General features: G+C 41.8%; 1 protein-coding gene across 1 annotated transcript in view; it reads right to left on the bottom strand.

Annotated features, from left to right (window-relative positions):
• The window catches only part of LOC127045625 (cytochrome b5), a 33,079-nt gene that overhangs the window by 4,495 nt on the left and 3,819 nt on the right, over window positions 1-24,765 (bottom strand). The window contains exons 2-3 of the mRNA XM_050941888.1: window positions 9,192-9,320; window positions 3,492-3,521 (exon numbers count right to left, since the gene is read on the bottom strand). Coding sequence (XP_050797845.1) covers window positions 3,492-3,521; window positions 9,192-9,320 — 159 coding nt within the window. The remainder of the gene's footprint in view (window positions 1-3,491; window positions 3,522-9,191; window positions 9,321-24,765) is intronic.

The raw sequence follows: 24,765 nt of genomic DNA, 5'->3' as shown, positions 1-24,765 counted from the left end.
AACTTAAGACCATTACTCCTTGTTCTGTCATCTGCTACCACTGAGAACAGTCTAGATCCATCCTCTTTGGAACCCCTCTTTCAGGTAGTTGAAAACAGCTATCAAATCCCCTCTCATTCTTCTCTTTTGCAGTCTAAATAATCCCAGTTCCCTCAGCCTCTCCTCATAAGTCATGTACTCCAGCCCTCTAATCATTTTTCTTGCCCTCTGCTGGAGACTCTAATTTTTCTACATCCTTCTTGTAGTGTGGAGCCCAAAACTGGACACTACTCCAGATGAGGCTTCACTAATGCCAAATAGAGGGGAAATGATCACGTCCCTCAATCTGCTGGCAATGCTCCTACTTATACAGCCCAAAATGTCGTTAGCCTTCTTGGCAACAAGGGCACACTGACTCATATCAAGCTTCTCGTCCACTGTAACCCCTAAGTCCTTTTCTGCAGAACTGCTGCCTAGCCACTTGGTCCCTAGTCTGTAGCAGTGCATGGAATTCTTCCATCCTATGTGCAAGACTCTGGACTTGTCCTTGTTGAATCTCATCAGATTTCTTTTGGTCCAATCCTCTAATTTGTTTATGTCCTTCTGTATCTTATCCCTACCTTCCAGCGTATCTATTATTCCTCCCAGTTTAGTGTCATCTGCAAACTTTGAGGGTGCAATCCACCCCTCCATCCTGATCATTAATAAAGATATTGAACAAAAGTGGCCCCAGGACTGACCCTTGGGGCACTCCACTTGATACTGGCTGCCAACTATACATGGAGCCATTGATCACTACTCATTGAGCCAGATGATCTAGCCAGCTTTATGTCCACCTTATAGTCCATTCATCCAGCCCATACTACTTGAACTTGCTGGCAAGAATACTGTGGGAGACTGTATCAAAAGCTTTGCTAAAGTCAAGGAATAACATGCCCACTGCTTTCCCTTCATCCACAGAGCCAGTTATCACAGAAGGCAATTAGATTATTCAGGCATGACTTGCCCTTGGTGATCCAATGCTGACTGTTCCTGATCACTTTCCTCTCCTCTAAGTGCTTCAAATTTGATTCCTTGAGGACCTGCTCCATGATTTTTCCAGGGACTGATGTGAGGCTGACTAGCCTGTAGTTCTTAAGTTTTTATATTCTTTAATGACATTTTTCAAATGTGCTGCTGCCCTGTTAACCCACCCCTTAACAGTTCCTCCACTCAAACAGCAGGAGCAATTGAGAGAATTCACTCATCCACCATCCCATTTATCTCAGGGACATCTGGACTTCAAGACAATCAGTTAAAGTTGCAAGTTTTTGTTTTTAAAAACAAGATACTAAAACAAAGAATTGCAATGCTAAGGTTACACATTTAAACAGAAAGTCAGAAAAAGTTAATACTCTCATTAAAATCTGCTCAATGTAGCAGTTAATTTACTAATTAAACTACTAGTAGCTGAAAGCTTGAGCAGTTGGACAGGGGTAATTCATAAAGCCATGTGTCTAAAAGCCATTGAGAACTTAAAAATTGGATGGTAACAGACCATGAATCCCAGTGATGATAGAATATCACCAGTTTTCAAAACAAAAAGATCTCAGCTATGCTTGTAACTGTTTCCACCACTTAACACCAACTCAGACATTTTAGACTTCAGAGTGATATTTAGGATTATTGTGTACGCTGGTTGTTTTCTGTGTGGGTGGTTGTGCTGATTTGTCTATGGTTTGTGTTTTGCTAGGAGAGTTGTATAGATTCATATGGGTAGTGAATGAGGGGTCTATGATGCTGTGAGTGTTTAGATTGTTTTGTCTGCTGATTGTTGTGTGGGTGGTTGCACTGATTTTTGTCTTGGAGGGTTGTAATGGGAGACATGTTGCTTTGTGCAGGAGGCAGTTGGGCCAAGTAATCCACTATCTGTATAGTCTCCCTCATACAACCATTGAAATTGCTATATGCAAATTAAGTGTACATTAACTCAGCTATCGCTCTAAGACAGCATTTCTAAAGTGGGGGGCCACAAAGCCCCAGGCGCCCCATGGGGCGCCTGGAAGGCCCAAAGCCTCCCCCCTGCCAGGCAGCTGAAGCCTAGAACCCCAAGCTTGCCCCTCATTTTCCCCAGCTGAAACCCTGAGTTTTTATAGCATGTTGGGAGGGCCTCAAAGAAAAAGGTTGAGAATTCCTGCTCTAGGAATCTTGACATGGCACAGATACATGCCTTACTGTAGCTATGCACCAGGTGGGTGTAATCTGTAAAGTAAAAGTGACAGAAAACTTAAAAACTGGAGGGTAACAGATCGCAAAAGCCAGTGATATTCTGAACAAAAAATGCCCTCCATTATGCTTGCTGTTCCAGAGCTTCACACTCACTCTAGAGACATAACAGGCTTCAGACAATCTTGGAATCTTGTATAGAATACATAGTTTAGTTGTTAAACATCTAGACAGTTGGTGAGTTAATGTTACTAGAGTACTTTTAAAACTTTTTTAGAGAGTAATAGGAAATGTATACTTTTTTCAAAGCAAAATATTTGAGGGGCTCACAAAGTTAGTGCTCTCTTTATAATTGCACCAAGACATCCCTGACTGGGTGGGTAAGTCTCCAGGAAACTATGTATTGGAAGAGAATTAGCAAGCAAGATTGCATAGTTTAATCTAATTGCCTAGTGGGCATTCTGCTGCACCTCCTACAAGTGTACTAGCATCAGAATCCAAAGAAGTACTGGCTCCCATAATTTGCTGCTGACTTCCAACTTGCTGGCACCACTTCTAATTCCTGTGGCTTTATTTTAATTGTAGATACACCCAAAAGCATCTGTTATGGATGCATGTCCTGTAAATACAGAAGCAGCACCAAAAAAAATCCATGGTAGTAGTATTCTGTGTTTACCTAACCTAAAATGTTTCAGGTGTTGATAGAGAAGGTGTAATTAGCTCAGACCTGATGCAATTTTATTCTAGTTTCACCTTAATTGTGTACAGGTGTGGTAACTGTCATGCTTGTAATATTTGTCAGTTGTGCCCGTTTTGCCAAGAGCTACACTGCAAAAGTTGAGGTAATTAGAAACCCACCAGCTTTATCCACAACTGTTCATACAAAACTTAAACGAAGACAACTTAATAATTTGCACCTAAAAGTTTGACTTTTACACTTAACACTGAAGATTATTTTTATTTAAAAACTAGAAAGAATAGTTAATTTGTGCATTTGGTGGTACTTTCTATACAGTGAAACAAACAATGGGAGGCTGGAATTAATTTCCTATTTTGTTTGGTGAGAGGGGGGATTTTAGCAAGAACAGAAGAAAACATTTTTAGACAATAGGAAATGTTTACCATAAAGCCATGTAGTTTGACAGGGGGTCTCACAGCAAGTACAGTACTTTAAACTACTTTAAGGTTATTTTTCAAGTAAACTTGACCTTCATGTCCTTTTGTGTCTCGGTCTGTACACTGTGTGCAAAAAACCTCAGTGTCCAGATGAAACACTGGATTTGAGATTTCAGAGTGATGACACTTACCGTTGGTTTCTGAACTTTGTCTCTATCATCCTGCAGGAAAGTAAGGGGAAAATGATTAGACAAGAATGAAGTGTACAAAAGAGGATTTCTGAGAAGGTCACTAGTTTCAGTTAACAACGCCAGTAATTTTTTTTCCACAGTATAGACTTAAGACCATGAAGCTGTATTCCACTGCCATAAGTTATCTAGTAGGTTGTGGGTCTGAGGACAGAATAGGCCCACTGTTCCTCCTGCATCTCGTAAGAGGCAACTAAAAGGGGGCTGCCGGGAGAAGGATGGGCTCCATCAGGTTAGAAATTTGCCGAAGACACAATATGTGATGAGCTAGTCAACCATGTCCATATCGGATTGATTGCATGCCAGGTTAATAATGACCGCTCCATCAGTTTCCCACCAGAGCGGATGCAACAAGTATACTACTAGTGTAACCCCAACAAAGAGGATCCGTGGAAGAGATAACATCACCATAGCCACATGGAATGTAGGGACACTCAGACAAATAGGCAAGTTGAAAGAACTCATACAAAATGGAACAATACACCTGGCACCTCCTAGGAATCTCTGAGGTCAGATGGAAGAACTTTAGAGAGGCACATAGAAGAAGCCTATGTACTTTATTACAGTGGAAAGGACAAACACATCAACAGCGTAGGATTTCTTGTGCATAAAGATATCAAGAATTCATTATTACGATGCCGCCCAATGTCCAGCAGGCTTATTTCCATCCATTTAAAGGCAGTGGTACAAGTCTACACCCCTACAACAGACTGACAATGAACAAACTGAAGATTTTTACAAACGGCTCCAAAGACATCATGGATAAGGTACACAAGAAAGATATCCTGATTGTATAGTGAGATTACAATGCTAAAGTAGGTACTGATGCACAGGCAGATAGGGCCACAATAATCTTGCCATTCTGTAATGCGATAACCAATGAGAGAAGATTGAGGCTGTTGGAGTTTGTCAGCTATAACACTCTGGATCTTGCAAACACATTAGGAGCACATAAAGCATGCAGACGATCAACATGGCACATACCTAACGGTCTAAATCACAGCCAGATCAACTACATCGTGGTGCAAAACCGATTTTGTTCTGGGATTAACAGAACTAAGACAAGGAGCTTCCCTGGTGCTGATAATGGAAGTGATCACGACCTTGTGATGCTAAATTTTTGGCTGCATCTAAGGAAAATTGTCAGGCCAAAACTCACCAGAACCAAGTTTGACTTGGAAAGACTCAGAGACCGAAACACTGCAGAGTCATTCCAAGCAATGATGGGCAAAAAATTTTGCCCCACTGCTTGCTCTAGAAGAAGACAGAAACAATGACCAACAGTTTCAACACTAATGAATGAGGCAGCAATGGACATCCCTGGGAAACATCGCAAGGTGATAAAACCATGGGTCACAAATGAAACGCTGCAGATGTGTGACATTAGAAGAGAACATAAGAGACAAGAACAGCACTGATGGAGCTGATAAATACAGAGCGACTAGCAGAAAGATAAAAGTAATGAAGGTGGCCAAGGAGATATGGATTAAAAAATGATGCTCTAAAATTGAACAGTGTATCAATAATAAAAATAGCAAATGAGCCTTCCAGGTTGTAAAAGCAGCAAAGAGTCCTGTGGCACCTTATAGGCTAACAGATGTATTGGGGCATGAGCTTTTGTGGGTGAATACCCACTTTGCTGGATGCTTCATATTCACCCACGAAAGCTCACGCTCCAATACGTCTGTTAGTCTATAAGGTGCCACATGACTCTTTGCTGCTTTTACAGATCCAGATTAACACAGCTATCCCTCTGATACTTGACACCAGATTGTAAAGGATTTGACAAAGGAAAGATGGATTAAAGTTAACGCAATTCAAGACAAAAAAGGGAACAGTCTTACAGAAGAAAGGAACATCATGAATAGGTGGATAAACTACTGCTCTGATCAATACAACCACCAGACAAATGGAGATCCTAGTGTCCTAGATAGCCCAGAGTCAGAGAAGGATGACTTTCCAGTACTGTGTGAAGAAGTGCAGACAGCTGTGAAATCACTCAAGAACAGAAAGGCTACATGTATTGACAATATCCCAGCCAAACAGATGAAATTCAGAGGAGAAATAGTAATAGATGTACTCACCAAGATCTGCAGCAAGAACTGGCAGACCAGTTAGTGGACCTCCACATGGACAAGTCACTAATAATCACTCTGCCAAAGAAAGAACCTGCAATTGTGTCAAAATTACTGGACCATAAGCTTTATTAGCCATCCCAGCAAAGTGATGTTGAAAGTCATCTTGAACAAACTGAAGCCACAAACGGAGAGTATCACTGAAGAACAAGCTGGCCTTCATGCTAGAAGAAGTACCACAGAACAGATTTTCAACCTTCATGTTCTACGTGAGAAGTACTTACAACACCAGCAGGACATCTAACATGTCTTTGACAACTTCAAGAAGGCATTTGACAGAGTATGGCATGAAGCTCTCTAGGCAACCACGAAGTAGTACAAAGTTAGTCCTAAGCTTATTCTTACCATTAAACAACTATATGCCAAGGCCAGCAGTGCAGTTCTCATCAATGGCACAATAGGAAAGTGGTTTCGCACCACTGTTGGAGTCCGGCAAGGCTGCCTTCTTTCACGCACACTGTAACATCTACTTGGACACATAATGACTGATGCCCTAGATGATCATATATGCACAGTCAGCATTGGGGGCGAACAATCTCAAATCTTCGGTTCGCTGATGACATTGATGACCTGGCAGGAAGCGAAGATGAACTAGCCAACCTTGTGAAATGATTGGATGAAACCTCCGCAAAATACGGCATGGAAATCAGTGCAGAGAAAAACAAGCTGCCAACAAACGTATGTGACTGGATAAGCTCACATATCCCCATCAGCGGACAAGAGCTAGAGACAGTGAAATAGTTCAAGTATTTGGGGGCAATCATCATTGATGAAGGATCAAAGTCAGAAATTCTGGCAAGAATTGTGCAATCAGCAGCAGCGGCAAAGCTAAAGCGAATTTGGATGAATAAGAACATCTCCCTAGAATCCAAACTGAAACTGCTACATGCAATGGTCATTTCCATTTTTCTGTACGCATGTGAGACACGGACCCTTATGGACGAACTTGAATGGAAAATACAGGTAGTAGAGAGGAGATACTCTGGTAAAATCCTAGGCATCTCCTACTTCGACCACGTCACTATGAGGTCTAACATCATCACTCAATGCACTGGGTCATATGAAGACCTCCTCACGACCACGAAGTGCAAGCTGAAGTGCAAGCTATGGCCATGTAACAAGATCTGGCATATCCAAGACCATCTTCCAAGGGACAGTACACGGGAAGAGAAGAAGAGGTAGACAGAAAAGATGAATTACAACATAAAAGAGTGGGCAGGAATGGACTTCGTGGAGACTCAAGCACTGACACACAATCGTCAGGGGTGGAGACAGTTAGCTGATTTCTCATCAGTGATGGTGCCCCAATGACCAATGCAGTTATGGAAGTGATGACGATGACATCATTTGCTTATAAATAAGTCCCAGAATGTTTCCTTATTCAACTGAATGCAACTCTCCAATGCATTTCAAAATTCTATGCACCAGTAGATTTACGTTTCCTATGTTTCTAAAAGATACATTTCTTTAGTCTACTGCATAACAAACTGAATTACCCTGATTTGATAGCTCCTTCCACCATTCACACACATGCAATAGATAGATGCAAACTAATCAAGGCCGCTGTGCTTTGTGGCATTCTGTTGCAATGGCCCTGAATTATACAGCACCCTAAGGCAACAGATGAAAAAAGTTTTTAAAAGGCACTTTATAAAAGCATAAATTATGAACCACACACAGTATGAAGCCAGTGTTTCCTGTTTGTTATACCTGAGATAACCGTGTGCATAACAAAATCACAGAAGTTGTCAAGATGACAGAAGCTGGAGATTGGCAGTGAAGTGAGGGACAGCTGGGTCTTTTACATGAGGTGTGAAGCAGTTTAGGGTTAGCACTATGGGCTGCATATGCCTACTACAATACCCAAAAATAAAATAATTCATGTTGATAGTCATCTTTGTTTCAGAATAACCCATGATGAGTGCGTCAGCTCACCTTAGATTTGTTCTTCCAAATTTTCTCCAGCCTCAGGGATCATTTTAGTAGTAGTAGTACCACCACAGCAACTAGGAGCCCTAGTTATGGACCAGGATGTCACAGTACAAGGTGATGTACAAGTAGAAGCAGAACAAAAAAGAAAGGTTCTCAAAGTAAATTAAGAAACCAGAGATGCGTACAGACAAAAGAACGATTACAAGGAAACAATACTGATCAACACAATAGGCAGTGGCATCAACACACCAGCGAATCTGAACATTGACCAATTTTTCTGGGCATCAGAGCAAAGGAGTGTTAGGATAGGCCGTGAAGGGCCTTGAAAGTAGCTTATGTTTGATGTGAAAGAGAAAAGGGAGTCAGTGAGGAATACGAACAGGGTGAGATGGTCAAAGAGACAATGGGCTAGGAACATGACCTTTGCAACAGCATTCTGAATGGATGTGAACGGGACATGACTGCATTTGTCTGGGCCAGAGAAACAGTTTTTTTCAGTAACTGAGACATGAGTTGATAAGAGTTTGGAGGAATTTTAGCTGAGTGGATAAAACAGGAATAGTTGTATCTTAGAGATGTTCTGCAAAAGAATCAGCAAGACTTAAACATGGCCTGGATGCAAGGAACCCATGAGAGATCTAAATCTAAGGTGATGCCCAGGTTATATTTTCCATGGTGATCAAAAAGGAGCTGGAGGCAAAGATTTATAACTCTTGTTTTAACAACTGAATTATTTATACTCTCCTCATGTTTTCAATATTACCTTGACAACTAAAAGGGCTAGAAATATACTTTAAAACAATGAAGCATAGATTCTGAAAATCACTTCTATTCCAACAAATAAATGGCACAGATATGGACTACACAGGACCCTGTCCAATTTCAGCTTACATATCCTGTGCAAGATGTTAATGATCATTTTGAATACTTCTTCAGTACAGTAGATGACTACTCCTTATAAAAGGTTTACACAAATTCACAGATATACTATTTTAAGGATTATCATCTTATCTTTAGGGAGATCATGATGTACAGATTGGAGAGTGCAGTATGATTTAGTGCTCTGTAGTGTTATTTGTCAACCTAAGTCAACCTAAACCCCAGCTGTAATGCATTTCAAAGAGGAGATATAAACCGTACCCTTACTACGATTACTATAAAAGCAGCAAGGAATCCTGTGGCACCTTATAGACTAACAGACGTTCTGGAGCATGAGCTTTCGTGGGTGAATACCCACTTCGTCACCCACAAAAGCTCATGCTCCAAAACGTCTGTTAGTCTATAGGTGCCACAGGATTCCTTGCTGCTTTTACAGATCCAGACTAACACGGCTACCCCTCTGATATATGATTACTGTGATACATTATCTGAGCACTTCAGAGTGCTCAACTCTCAGTTTTTACCTGAGCAGGAAAAAGCAATGTGGCTTCACCCAAAGTTAGCTGGTGTGGTGAAATAATAAGGTATGGCTAGCATAGATGGTTACCAGCTCTATTTTTAGTGTGCTTATCACAGAAATGTCTAAACACTGACAATTGTAGTGACATTAATATTTGTACACCAATTGTGTACTCACAGGATGAAGCTCCCCTATAATGAATGTCTCAGACAGTGTTCTGGCATCTGTGGAATGGCCAACATCTTCAAAGTTTTCAGTAGCATCTCCTCCAGCTTGCTCCCTTAGGACTTCTTCACCACCTGGATGCTGTGAGAGAATACAAATTTCAGATCTCATGCACTGTTACTAGTATTTTCCAGAAGTCACAGGAGGTGGAAGGATTTTTCAGCTGTCAAACCAGACCTTGATTATGAAAAAAATGTGTTGGGCATGTTCTAAAAGACATTCAATTTTCTTCAATATTTTAAAGAGCCCCATGGGTTACACAATGAGTGAAAATAAAATCCCTTCCCTTATTTTTTCCCAATTACCTTTTGCAAAACTGATTTCTTCCCTACATTCTAAACTATAATTTCTTCATTCAAATCTTCCACCTGGATGACTACAATTGCTAGAAGCGGCATCTGACATTCCTGACAGAACTAGTCAAGGCATAACAGAAAGTTAAATACATATGCAAATTAACTTTAAACAATACTACAACAGCTTTCCTACATTGGGATTATTTACACTTGTGACAGCTGAAACAAATCCTAACGTACTACACGCTATGGACTTCAATAATGAGGGCAACAAATGATTTTTCACTTTATTAAAGCTTTATCTAACTTTAGAGTCTCTCTAGTACCTGTAAACCAAAACTAGAGACCTTGCTTTTGAAAATGTTACCTCAAACTCTTATAGGTAAGAGTTTGAGGTAACGCAAAGGATTGATGGCATTAAAAATGCTTCCATCTTCTCAATTCTCCCTGCCGATGTGGCTTCACACCCAGATTTTCTTTATGAAAAAAATCTGCTACTGCTGTGCACAAGACCTATCAAATGTTCTAATCCTGAAAAAGAGAAGAGTATTCTCTTCTCTGCCTTAGTTATTTCTGATAACTAAAAGCAGTACAAGCCAGACCAGTGAGATTTCAGCTGACAGTGTCCAAGAACAGCAAGGCAGAGTTAATCTGAAATGCACAGTTGATGACACTTTTAAAAAGCAAAATCAGCGCTCAGGTAAGATGCCCTCAGGTTACTGGAGAATGAAGTTTTCTACTTAGGGAACGGCTACACTTGCACTTCAAAGCGCTGCTGCGGCAGCGCTTCGAAATTTCGAGTGCGATCGCAGCGCCAGGGCTGGGAGAGAGCTCTCCCAGCGCTGCCAGTACTCCACATCATCTACGGGTGTAGCTTGCAGTGCTGGGAGCCGCACTCCCAGCGCTGCGGCACTGTTTACACTGAGGCTTTACAGTGCTGTATCTTGCAGCGCTCAGGGGTGTGTTTTTTTCACACCCCGAGTGCGAAAGTTGCAACGCTGTAAAGCGCCAGTGTAGCCATGGCCTTAGTCACAAGAGAGGAGCAGACCCAAAAGCAATGCAAGTTTCCTCTGACTTTTCATTTAAACTATTCTGAATGTACCATAGGGATGGAAAGAGAATGAGAACTGTTCTCTCAATATCCATTCAACACTTCTCTGCAGATATGGACAACTGGACTTATATGTAATTGGTAATTAAGTTACACTGAACCCAAATCACAAACCAGTATCTATGACTAGGAACCTACCAAATTTACGGACATGAAAAACGCATCACGGACCGTGAAATCTGTTTTTCCCCACAAAATCTGGTCTTTGGTACTTTTACCTTATATTATACAGATTTCACAGGGGAAATCAGCATTTTTCAAACTGGAGGTGCTGACTCAAAAGTGGTTTGTGGGGGGATTGCAAGGTTATTGTAAGGGGGTCAGGGTATTGCCACCCTGACTTCTGCAGTGCCTTCAGAGCTGGGTGGCAAGGGAACGGATCCCAGCTCTGAAGGCGGCAGTGCAGAAGAAAGGGTAGCAACAACATACCATGCCATCCTTACTTCTGTGCCGTTGCTGCCTTCAGCGCGGCTCTATAGCTGCCCAGCTCTGAAAGCAGTGCTGCCACTAACAGTAGTTCAGAAGAGTGACAATACCAAGACCCCCACTACAATAATCTTGTGACCACCCCACAACCCCCTTTTGGGATAGGACCCCTACAGTTACAACACTGAAATATCAGATTTAAATATCTGAAATCATAAAATTTACGATTTTTAAAACCTTATTAAACCGTAAAATCGACCAAAATGGCCCATGAATTTGGTAGGGCCCTATCTGTGACACAACATACTACTTCCTCATCCCACTCCCCTCAGCCAGACACACTCTTCAGGGTTCTCTAGGTTTCCTCAACAAGTGCTTACTAGATGGTAGAAATAAATCATGCTGTGAATCAAGTTGTGGGATGGAATTCGTGAGATGGAATTCAGCCATAATAAGAATAAGAGAACACCATGCTTTCCAATTCAGAAAGATTTTCTTCAACACCTAAAAGTATTCAATCTAATGTAAGTGATAAGTGTTTGCTGCTCTAGACTTAAAATTGGGGAAACTGCACCCCAGCAGTGAAGCAGCATAAACGGTTAGATGCTAAAACAGCATCTTAATTTAATAATCTGCTGTTTAAATACTAGTACCTTGCATCACTGCAGTTAAAACATTTATTTTAATAGAGCCACAGAATAGGTTTTTAATACTTTATCCAATGGTGGGAGATATAATAAGAGATGCTATAAGCATGTGTACAGATATAACATTCAAAACAATGTTAAAAACATTCAAATTGCAAAGTCAAGCACTCAGATGTTAGGCAATGCCAGAATTAAGGTTGTCTGTGCAGCCTTAATTCACTTATCTTTTGCATATGCATGATGAGACATCTAATCATATGATCACAGTATGAGACACGTAGGACCAGATCTACCCAAGTGTTTGGCACTCATTGCAGCCAAAGTCAGTTGGACCTAAACTCTGAAGATGTGCTATAAAATATTACGTACTCTGAAAAAAATCAGGCATTAAAATTCTCAATTTGGGTTCTCTAAACTAGTGGACACTGACAATTTCAGCCTTAATCTCTTTAAGCCTTAGTTCCCCAATTGTGAAATGGAGATACTACCAACTAATTTCACAGAGATGTTGTGAAGATTAATTAATGTTGCTACAGTAGTCAGATCTTATGATCAGAACATCAGAGAAATGCCTATGAAGAAATTATATTTGAATTCAGCAAAGAGTTTAGGTGATGTACATCAATTAAAGCTGGAGGCCAAACACTGAATGGAAAAGCTGAAAAATATGGCATAACTAGCCAATCACAGAATGAGGCGGGGAGGCTGTGAGGAAAAAATAGTATATAATCATATACCGTAATGCAAACACACTAGCGAGCCAAATCAAAGTTACATAGGCAATCTAACCTTGAAGTGTTCGACTTGGCAAGCATAATGTTTTTAATGTAGATTTGGGGATATAATTGTATATTATATATGAAATATGAATTAATAAAAGTTACTGGCAGACAAGTTCCTTCCTAGTGTCTGAGCCAAAATGGAGAGAAAGGCCCTATAGTTGAAGCACAGCAGAAAAAAGCTCTGTTTATACACTTTAGCAGCTCTGAGCTGTGTGTACCGGCATTATAGCCTACTGCTCATCTTCCGAAGTTAAGAAAATAACCCTGGCTCACATTTACCACAAGGAAACAGTTGCTGCTACCAGAGTTTCAAGTAGGGTGGCAGTGCCAAAAGACCTATAAATTGTACTAATTCTCATTATTTTAAAAACATTTATTGTGTAACTGTAGAAGTTCTTTAAAGAAGTCAGATCTGTGCTCATCCACAATGACTAAGCAAAAGAAGGAGAAGCTAAACAAGTGCAAAGAGTAAAGATTATGCATAGTAACTGAGCCAAAAAAGGTTAAAAGAGTGTATGCAGAAGAGAGATTACACAAGGCAGATGTGGCACTCATTACAAATCCTGGCCATGAATCAGTTTTGATAACTATGTGGTGAAATGCCAGGACAAAGGTCTTAAATGAGCACTAAACTTGACTACCTTTGAAATTTGCAGTATGTTTAACATAACCGGTTGGACAGCAAAGTTACTTGCATAACTGAGTATTCAGAAAGGATTAATCCAGCTTTAAAAAAAAGCTTTGAGTATTTTTACATCTACTATGCTTGGAAATAAATAGCCCCCAAATAGAAAAGAAAACCACTTCAGAACTTCTTAGGCCCTAAAAGTAGGACCTCTTATCCACAGCAAGTAACTTAGGCCTTGTCTACATTTAAAAGGGTTTACCACTACAGATACAATGGTAAAGCCCTCCCTAGCAGAGACACAGCTGATGCTAGCCAAAGAGTTCTTTTGCTGGTATGGCTTGAGCCAGTTCCCCAAATGTAATAAATTATACTGGCAAAAAAATCCATTTGCTGGTATAATTGCATCTACCCCCGATTAGGGTTGTAATTTTTTTTCACATTACTGACAGCTATGCTGGTAAAATTTAAGGGTAAATCGAACCTCAGATAGTCATACATACTTGCCAGCCATACAGTAGACAAAATACATAACCCAGTGATTTGTACCTTGAACTGCTAAACATTTATTAAATACAAATGTTTCAAAACTTTACATATCAGTGAAGCTCTTGCCATTTATCTTACTCATTAAATAAACTCACATACCTACAAACATCCCCATTGAAGTGCTCAGTTCTCTGTAGAAGACAAAAAAACATAATACTGTACTACACTCTCTTAACAAATGAAAGTGACAATTGTAAGGCCTAGTCAATGGAGATTAGGCTCCAAAGAAATGACTTTTCCATTGGAAAGTCATTAAAAGTCAACTTTCCAAGTTGTGCTATGGTTCTCTTTTAGTTTACTTTAATAGCTTAATGTAACACCAGGAAGTTAATTTTGAGTCCTGCTTTACAGTAAATTATTTCAGTTTGATTATCTGACTTTTTCAGCAACTCATGTGTAAACAAATGCTGCACCAGAGAGTTTCCTTTAATGGAGAATCTTGGAATTTCTTAATACATACTTTGGCTAGGTCTACATCAGAAAAGTTTTATCAGGAGAGCTATACCAAACCCTTGCAGTGTAGACACAGCTATACACAAATGCTTTTTCTGATATTGCTTATGCCAGTTCCCCAAGCAAAATAAGTTACATCAGCGAAAGCACTTATGATGCTATAACTGCATCTACTCTAGGGTTTTGGCAGTATAGAAACACTGCAAAATAGAAAAATCACACACCTGACATTACAATATCAGCAAAGTTTTCTATTTTAGACTTGGCCTTAAATTCCAGAAAACTCACAATAATTTTGACAAAAGCATACAGTGATTAGAAAAAATTTATCAAATAAAGTGAACTTCTGAAATGCTATTATCAACTTAACTGTCTGTATTACTTAATATTCTGAAACCCTCCAAGTAGTACAAGTCATTAATCCTTTTCTCTGTCAGAGTTCAAAGCTTCATTAAGTTAGCCACCCTAATTAAGCAACTTTTCCGTACACCATGGGTTAAGGCAATATCCATGAATCTTCAGATCTGGGTCCAGCACTGAAGGTAGGTTAGCAAGCTTGCAAAAATCTGGATCCATAGTAGGGAAAAGCCCACTATCAGAATATTTGGGTCTTCACTATAGGGAATATGGAGCAGGAAGCAGCAGTGGCAGGGAGTCAGAATACCACAAGCACTTGAATTTTATAGCAGCAGGCCCTTTGATTGCATTTGGGAGAGATCTAGACTTAATCTACTGACACTCACTTCAAAAGGATTGAAGGACTGCTCCCAGAATGACTGATTCCTCCCCCCAACATGGTATACTCTATAGTGTGCTTTTCCAAATAAAGTAGTGACACTAAAGTTATCTAATGAGTTCTATACTCAGATAAGTTTTCAAAAGCCTGGAAGAATGATTTCCATTTTGTCTTTGTAGTTTTAAACTATTACAGCTAGGGAGGGAGCCAAAGGAGAAATGGATTTCTTTTAATAATTCACTCATCAGCTGAGTCATCATGGACAAGTCAGTTCACTTCTGTGCCCTTTCCCCTATCTGTTAGAGGATAGTATTTACTCTTCTATATAAAGCACTAAGAACTATTAGAAATAAGAGCTAAATATTATTTCTTTTAACTCAATCTGCACAAGTTCTAGTAAGTCCCCACAAATGCTTTTCATGCTCCTTCACTGCAGTTCTCAGAGCTAGGATTTCGGAATCTTCTCATACCAACCCCCATGCTTCATCAATATTTTAGTTATGTAATACAACTGAAAGGTTTTGCTGTCAATGTTAAGGTAGCATGCACACTTCACATTCACAGACTGTTACACTTAAGCAAGCACATGCCCCAAAGATACTTTACCAGTGTTCTTCGCTGTGCAGGTGGAGCTAAACTATACTCTTACATTACAGAATGATGCTATGAGTCCTGTAATATTGTCACTTAGGCTACCTCATACTTGGAGCTGGTGGGGGTGGATTCCCAGCTTACACAGACATACCAGTGCTAGCTCTGCTTGAGCTAGTATGTGAAAAATCAGTGTAACTGGAGTAGTACATGCTAGCTGCCCAAAGTATGTACCTGTCTGGGCCCTCTGGCTATGTACTCAGACAGCTAACCCACGCCACCGCCCATTCTACTCCAGCTTCAGTGTTATTTCTGAGCAAGCTAGCTCAAGCGGAGCTAATGTGGGTACATCTACATGTGCTGGGAATCACACCCAAGGTCCACTATAGACAAATAGATTCATTCTGTCCATACAAAAAAAATGAATAGTCACATGGTGAGTTCTACTGTGTTGCGACATAGTACACAGTAGTCTCCTTCCTGCATCCCGGTAACATTTTACTTTTTGTCTGTTATCTTCCCAAATCCCATTTTTGAGATAGCTGACTAGCCTCTTATCAGATGAATTTCCCCCAAAGTGACATCACAGCTAGAGCAGATAAGATAGTCACACAAAATAAATTTTTTACCTTTGAAAATTATATTGCTAAAACAAACTTTTGGGATGCAAGTCCTGGAGCTGATAATCAGATAATATGAACAGGAGACTGAAGATTAGACAAAAATTAAAAAACTGTAGCAGTGTGTTTCTAGTATGGATCACATCTAGAGTCTGAAAGGAGAGGCACAATTCAGATTCAGATTCTGCTCAACTGTCTCTCCGCCAAATCCGTCTCTCCAAGGGTCTGATCCAGTTCTCAGTTAAGTTAATGGAAAACCTCCAATTACCTTCAACAGGAGCTGAATCAGGCCACAACATGTTTCAGGTCACAGCTACACTGGAGAGTTGCAGTGCTGGTGGTGGGTTTACAGCGCTGCAACTTACTCACCGTTCACACTTGCAAGGCACATACAGCGCTGCATCACCCTGGCTGCAGCGCTGGCTGTACTCCTGCTCTGCCTGGGGTATAGGGATTGCAGCGCTGGTGATGCAGCGCTGCTCTGCCAGTGTGGCCACCAAAAGTGCTCTAACTGGCCTCCGAGGTATCCGGAGGTATCCCAGAATGCCTGTTCAGCCACTCTGCTCATCAGTTTGCACTCTACTTCCCTGGCCTCAGGTGACCTGCCCTTTAAATGCCCCAGGAATTTTAAAAATCCCCTTCCTGATTGCTCAGCCAGGTGTGGAGTGCAATCAGTGAATCTTTCCAGGTGATCATGCCTCCACACGCCAAACGAGCCCCAGCATGGAGCAATGGCGAGTTGATGGACCTCATCAGTGTTCGGGGCGAGGCAGCTGTGCAGTCACAGCTGCGCTCCAGCCTTAGGAATTACGATCCCTATGGGCAGATATCAAAGGCCATGATGGAAAGGGGCCATGACCGGGATGCAGTGCAGTGCAGGGTTAAAGTGAAGGAGCTGCGGAGTGCCTATTGCAAAGCCTGCGAGAGAAACCGCCGCTCTGGCGCAGCCCCCACGACCTGCCGTTTTACAAGGAGCTGGACGCGATACTTGGGGTTGATCCCACCGCCAATTCGACGACCACGATGGACACTTCGGGGGAGGGGAGGCGGAAGAGGAGGAGGAGGAAGAGGGGAAGGTAACTGAGAGTGAGGGTACTAGGGTGAGAGGAGACACACCGGAGTCCCAGGAGGCATGCAGCCAGGAGCTCTTCTAAAGCCAGGAGGAAGGTAGCCAGTCGCAGCAGCTGGAACTTGTTGGTGAAAGACAAGCAGAGGAGCGGGTTCCTGGTAAGCAGCTTTTATTTTCAGTATGGAAATGTTTCGGGAGAGGAGGGGCGGGGGTTAGGGCTGCATGCATGCATGCGTAGATGTGGAATAGCCCATTGATGTGGTCTATCACCTCACGGTAATTGGCCTCGGTAATCTCTTCAAAAGTTTCAGCCAGAGCGTGGGCAATGCGCTTGCGCAAGTTTATAGGGAGAGCCACTGTGGTCCTTGTCCCAGTCAGGCTAACGCATCCGTGCCACTGTGCCGCGAGGGGTGGGGGGGACCATTCTGCATACAGGCAAGCTGCATAGGGGCCAGGACGGAATCCGCATTGCTGTAGAAGTCCCGCCCGCTCTTCCCAGGTGACCCGCAGCAGCGAAATATCTTCCAGGATTAACTCCTGTGGAAAATGTGGGGAGAGTGTTCAGTGTAGATGCCCCCTGCAGCAGTTTGCTTTCCCCAACGACCAGAAACCCCTGCACAGCCCTGAAGCAATCATTCCCCCTTACTTACCACTTCTTCACTCCTGTGGGTTGTGCGCGCTCTGTTTGGTATGGGTAAAGTATGCTAAAGTGAAGACTGTAAACTCCTTCACTGTGTGGGAATAACTGTCTGGGTGAAATTATAAACAATGCAGCTTGTGTTAACTGTTGCCATTTTTGTGTTTCGAAAAGTGTCCTTGACTACTCGAATGCCCGTGTCAGTGACTGCTCAGAGGCTACAAAACCTCAGGAAGAAGCCATGAAAAAGCAAAGACGACATGCTGAAAGCAGTTATGGATTAGTCTGCAAGAGAGAGTAAAAAGCTGCAGGACTGGAGGGAAAGGGAAAGCAGGCTCTGCCAGAGAAACGCAGCGGCTAAGAAGAAAAGCATGAAGCAGCTGATAAGCATCCTGGCGTGCCAAGCGGACTCTATCCAGGTGCTCGTAGCCATGCAGGCAGAGCACTACCGTGCAGCCCCCCCTCCCTTCCCAAAGCTCTTTCCCTTGTGCCCCAAAGCCAGCTCCAAACCCCCTTGCCCAGCATCCAGGTTCTTACCACCACCAGCTGCCCCCAACACCTGTACGTTCACCAACCAGCCCTGAGAACTACGACCCTTACTCTCTGCACTCAACCCCCATCACCATGCAGTATTTTCATCCTGAAGTGCAGCAGTCATTGCACAGCACTCCAGACAGGACATATTCAAACCTCTGACTGTACAGTTCACCATCCCACTCCCCTGCCCTTTTAGGTTCCCAAATGTTGTGTGTCTGTCAAGAAAGTTATTTTCTTTTCAATATATGAATTCTTGGCTTTGAAAACAATCTTTATTATTGCAGAAAGTCAAAGATACCATAGCCCAGGAAAGAAACAGGCATTGCAAATCATTTTAGGAAAAACAGATTCCTGCTAACATTGTAACCATTGCACTTCACTCCCGTGCAAGGCACCAAACATTACTGTTGGCTTTCAGCCTCAAATTCCCCCCTCAAGGTATCCCTAATCCTTGTAGCCCTGTGCTGGGCCTCTCTAGTAGCCCTGCTATCTGGCTGTGAAAATTCAGCCTCCAGGCGTTGAATCTCGGAGGTCCATTCCTGACTGAATGTTTCATCCTTCCCTTCACAAATATTATGGAGGGTACAGCACGTGGATATAACCGCAGGGATGCTGCTTTCCCCCAAGTCTAGCTTCCCATACAGAGATCGCCAGCGTCCTTTTGAACGGCCAAAAGCACACTCCACAGTCATTTGGCACTGGCTCAGCCTGTAGTTGAACTGGTCCTTGCTGTCAAGCTTCCCTGTATACAGTTTCATGAGCCAAGGCATTAACGGGTAAGTGGGGTCTCCAAGGATCACAATGGGCAGTTTGACGTCCCCTACTGTGATCTTCCAGTCTGGAAAAAAAGTCCCGGCCTGCAGCTTCCTGAACAGGCCACTGTTCTGAAAGATGCATGCATCATGCACCTTTCCAGGCCAGCCTGTGTAAATGTCAATGAAACGCCCACAGTGATCCACAAGCACCTGGAGAACCATAGAGAAATACCCCTTCCGATTAATGGACTCGGATGCTAGGTGGGGTGGTGCCAGAATAGGAATATGCGTCCCATCTATCGCCCCTCCACAGTTAGGGAAACCCATTTGTGCAAAGCCATCCAGAATGTTCTGCACGTTCCCCACAGTCACGGTTCTTCTTGGCAGGATGCAATTAATGGCCCTGCAAACTTGCGTCAACATGATTCCAACGGTCGACTTTCCCACTCCAAACTGGTTCAAGACCGATCGGTAGCTGTCTGGAGTTGCCAGCTTCCAGACTGCAATAGCCACCCGCTTCTCCACCGGCAGGGCAGCTCTCAATCTCGTGTCCTTGCGCCGCAGTGTGGGGGCGAGCTCCTCACACAGTCCCATGAAAGTGGCTTTTCTCATCCGAAAGTTCTGCAGCCACTGATTGTCATCCCAGACTTCCATGACGATGTGATCCCACCACTCAGTGCTTGTTTCCCCAGCCCAAAAGCGGCGTTCCACGGTGCTGAGCATTTCTGTGAATGCCACAAGCAATTTAGTGTCACACGCATCAGGCGACTCGATATCATCATCGGACTCCTCACTGTCACTTTGGAGCTGAAGGAATAGCTCTACTGCCAAATGTAGACACTCATCAGCAAAGTCCTCAGCAGCTCGGGCTCCATTTCCCATAGAAATCGCGCTGCACAGAAACCGTTGGGAGACTCACACTGGCGCCAAACGTGGACAGAAAAACTGACTACTGGGATGTGAAGCAATGCACCACGGAGTGTTGCAACAGGAAGCGGAATGACCCGCACCCTTCCGTCCCCTTCCCACAACACACGGCACCAAAATGGGACGAGGTGCTCTGTGGGATAGCTGCCCACAATGCACTACTCCCAACAGCGCTGCAAATGCTGCAAATGTGGCCACACTGCAGCACCGGTAGCTGTTAGTGTGGCCACACTGCAGCGCTTTCCCTACACAGCTGTACAAAGACAGCTGTAACTCCCAGAGCTGTACAGCTGCAAGTGTAGCCATAGCCTCAGTCTCTCTTTTACAGGGAGAAAGTACTCTTCAGTTAATCACACCAGACTTGCAAATTGATAAGGGGATCTATCTATGCTTAGATATGGGGAAAAAAAAGTCAGAAACCTGACAGGTACCCTTTAAAGTCTGCTATTTATCACTTACCATATTTACAGAGTCTGTGCTACTCCCTATAGTTTAAATGTAAAAATCACAAATATCTTAACTATTTAAAGAGCACTAGATTCTCAAACTGGGGTCATGACGACACTGTTTCCTAAAGGCGAGACCTGAAACTAAGGGAGAGGCATCTCAAATATCTTTTGTAATAGGGCCATAGTATTGAATAGGTTGAGAACCACTTAAGTGCAATATAAGCAAGTTTAAAAGCCTCAACTGTACCTATCACTTTTTTCAGCGAAAAATCTACATTGAGAATCCTGTCTCATACCCAGGATTCACAGAACAATAGCTTTCCACAAGCTGGAGTCTTTGCTGACCTTCCCTCATGGACAAGAGATAAACCTGTCTCATACCCAGGATTCACAGAGCAATAGCTCTCCACAAGCTGGAGTCTTTGCTGACCTTCCCTCATGGACAGGAGATAAACCTGTCTCATACCCAGGATTCACAGAGCAATAGCCCTCCACAAGCTGGAGTCTTTGCTGACCTTCCCTCATGGACAGGAGATAAACCTGTCTCATACCCAGGATTCACAGAGCAATAGCTCTCCACAAGCTGGAGTCTTTGCTGACCTTCCCTCATGGACAGGAGATAAACTTGTTCAATAAACCTGTTCACATTTCTGAGAATTCTCTATTATCCTAAACAGTTTTTTTTTTGTTTGTTTCTTTTAACTAAACAGCTGTTGAGTCTTCCTTGTTAATCTCCTCTGGGACCCAGAATGTAACCTATCCACCACCTCAAGGAGCCATAAGCAGTGTGGACTGATTTAAATCAACATGATTTAGAATCAATTTTAATTATGATTTATAACAGCAAGCAGGAAACCTTGATTTAAATAACTGATCTGAATCATGTTTTGCAGTTGTACTTTTTAGTTATTTTGCTAAAGAAAGGCTGATTCTCACTGGTTGAGAACTATCAAAACAGGTTGATATGCAACTAACTATATAGCAAGCGTTCTCAAACTGGGGGTCGTGACCCCTCAGGGTGGGGGGGTCACAAAGTTATTACTTGGGGAATCGCAAGCTGTCAGCCTCCACCCCAAGCTCTGCTTCACCTCCAGCATTTATAATAGTGTTAAATAGAAAAAAAATGTGGGTTTAATTTATAACAGGGGGGAGTCGCACTCAGGCTTGCTGTGTGAAAGGGGTCACCAATATAAAAGTTTGAGAACCACTGAACTATAGTCTTTACACTAAATATGGAGCTTTTTGCTAAGAGGATATATTACGCATTTATTTAAGCAATTATATTGCTTGATGTACATTTATTCAGACTCTTAATTTTTATATTTTTATTATATTAGAAAATGGTGAATAATACATGCTTTATTTACTATTCATATTTCACTTGTGTCAAGATCTGTTTGGATGAAAACTCAAATGTAATTAATATTTAATTAATAAACGATCATACATTGGATATATAAAAAGTTTACTAAAATATGTTTTGCATTTGAAACTATTTCAATAAACAAAGAAAGTATCTGCAGAGTTAATATATTGAACTGACTGTTTCTTATTACCATGTTCTTCAGTGTTTTAGAACTAGTAGATCTCATCCCCTCACACCTGGAATCCATGAATGAAAAAAGCTGGGAAGCTTGTTTTCCTTCTAGTTTTCAACTCCCAATTGTTTGTTTGTTTTTAAACTTTGCATGAACTAGGCATTGAACTGAATAAACTGAAATGCAAAAGATATTCTCTGCACTTGCAGAAAAGACTATGCTGTCAAAAACGAGTTTAGGGTACTTCAACAAACTTCGGTTCTAGATACATAGCCATAAACTTCCACCCCTTGAGTAGTTTTACATTCTTTAAAACTGGACAGCAAATGTGTACTATTTAATTTAAATGATTTTAATAGATAAGTTCAGGCTTCAACATAGGTTGTCAATTTAAAATGTAATTGTAAACAATTTTTTTCAAAAGCGTGTATTGAACTTAAATTAACAAAGCTGATTTCAATAAACTGATTTTAGAAAAAAAATCTTTATCCACCCTACACATCAAGCATACAATGTTGTCCACTCCCAGCAATTCACAAGTGTTTGTAAGAAATGATGATCTTTTATTTAAGGCGTGGAACAAACTTCTATGGTCTTTTCCCAGACTCCCTCTTTGACCTTAGGCAAGCTAACCTCTGTTCCAGCTTCCTCACTTTCACAATGGAAATATTATTTACTTAACTCACAGGAGATACCTAGCGGTTTCCATTTGTGTATTGGGTACTAATGGAACTGTTTTTAATACAAATCTATTACCTTCCAATTGATTCATGCATTGCTTTTAAGCAAATTCACTTCCACAAGGAATTGCTGTATATAAGGTTTAAGTCATTTCATCAGCGGAACAGGCAATTCTCTCTCCTGTTAGCATGAAACAATGTATTATTTCAAGCTGTTATGAAATTTGTTTTGGTTGTCTGTACTCTTGCATAAATCTTATGTGGCAGAAATGTATTCTCCTGAACTACCAGGTTTGATTTTGTAGACATGCCAGAAGACAATAAAATATTACTGGTTTTCAACATATTAAGAGGAATGCAGTAAATACTTTTTAAAATGCGTGTGGAGAAGGGGTGAAGAAAGGAAGTTAATGGCTTGTGCTACACTATTACAGGGTCAAACCTGCAACAAATTCAATGGATATGAAGGAGCCCTCAGTACTTTTGAAGAGTAAATCCTAAACAGCCATCAAGATTTTGCTATGATAGGATGTAACCTGAGTTTGAGTAACAGCGTTACTACCATGGCCCAGGCAACCGAAAGATCAGGTGTGGCACATCCAAAGAAAGCATCCACAGCTTTCCAGCATGTGGTAAAAATACCACAGAGCCAGGAGAATCCAATGCCCTCTCACCTATCTATGTGATGTAATGCCTTCACAGAATCAACTGGAAGGGAGCTTGAGAAGTCAAGTCCAGCCTCCTGCACTCTGGTAAGATCAAGTAACCCTAGATAGTTGTTTGTCCAACCTGGTCTTAAAAGCTTCCAATGATAGGGATTCCACAACCTCCCTTGTAAGCTTATTCCAGTGATTATGTACCCTGATATGGTTCCTCTTAGTCTAGAGTATGTGAGGACATCAGATGAGGTGCACACCGAGGGGCCCAAAAGCAGTCAAGAAGAAATACAAATGCCACCAGCCCTATTAAATGATGCCTACTAAGGCATGATATTTTCCCCTAGACTCATTAACCACACACAACTGTACACTCCAATACTGAAGTCTTTTTTTTTTAAAGACTATTAATTTAGAACAATTAGTTCACTGTTTAGAACAATTAGTTCATACGTCCATTTCTTTCACTTGAATTTGTTTTTATTTACCACTTCAACCGATAGTACCACTAAGGACGGAACTAAAGTCACTAAAGCTCAGTTTCAGAAACATCCATTCAAAGATGCTGAAATACAACCTCAGAATTTTCAGACTGTGGTCCCAAACTTTTCACTTTTTAATGGCCCCATAGAGCAGTGCTTCTCAATCTTTTGTACTCGTGATCTCTTTCACATAGCTAACCTCTTGAGTGCAACCCTCTTCCCACCCCACCCCCCATATATTAAGAACACTTTTATATATTTAACACCATTATAAATGCTGGATGCAAAGCGGGGGTTTGAGGTGGAGGCTGATAGCTCGCGACCCACCATGTAATAACTCTGCGACCACTTGAGGGGTCCTGACCCCTCGTTTGAGAACCCCTGCTGTAGAGGAAAATCTTTACTCTTGTTCAGGTTGCTGCATAAAATGCTCTCAGAAAAGGCTTCTGTTTCTGTTACAAATAAACCTTTCAGTAATTCTCCAGTCTCCTTCCCCACCAACAACAGGACAAATGCAAAATTTGAAACAATTACAGGCATGTGTGAATGTAGTACCCTCCCACATAGGAGTTCCCTTCCCCTAGAACAGTGGTTCTCAAACTTTTGTACAGGTGACCCCTGTCACATAGCAAGCTTCTGAATGTGTCCCCTCACAAATAAATTAAAAACACTTTTTTATATGTTTTACATCATTATAAATGCTGGAGGCAAAGTAGGGTTTGGGGTGGAGGCTGACAGCTTTTGACTCCCCATGTAATACCCTCACAATCCCCTGAGGGCTCCCTACCCCTAGTTTGAGAACCCCTGCCCTAGAATGATGTTGAAGTATTGAAGAGGTATGGACACACTGCTGCAGTGGTGGGGCTATCAAGCTTTCAGTCTTCATGATCAAACTGTGTTCTCATTACAGCATTACTCAAATGAGCTTCCATACTAACAGAGCTGCAGTATCTTATAAAA

This window comes from Gopherus flavomarginatus, chromosome 2, assembly GCF_025201925.1.
Source record: "Gopherus flavomarginatus isolate rGopFla2 chromosome 2, rGopFla2.mat.asm, whole genome shotgun sequence".
Classification (NCBI taxonomy): Eukaryota; Metazoa; Chordata; order Testudines; family Testudinidae; genus Gopherus; species Gopherus flavomarginatus.
The sequence above is the reverse complement of the archived record's forward strand: the minus strand, read 5'-3'. Positions and strand labels throughout refer to the sequence as shown.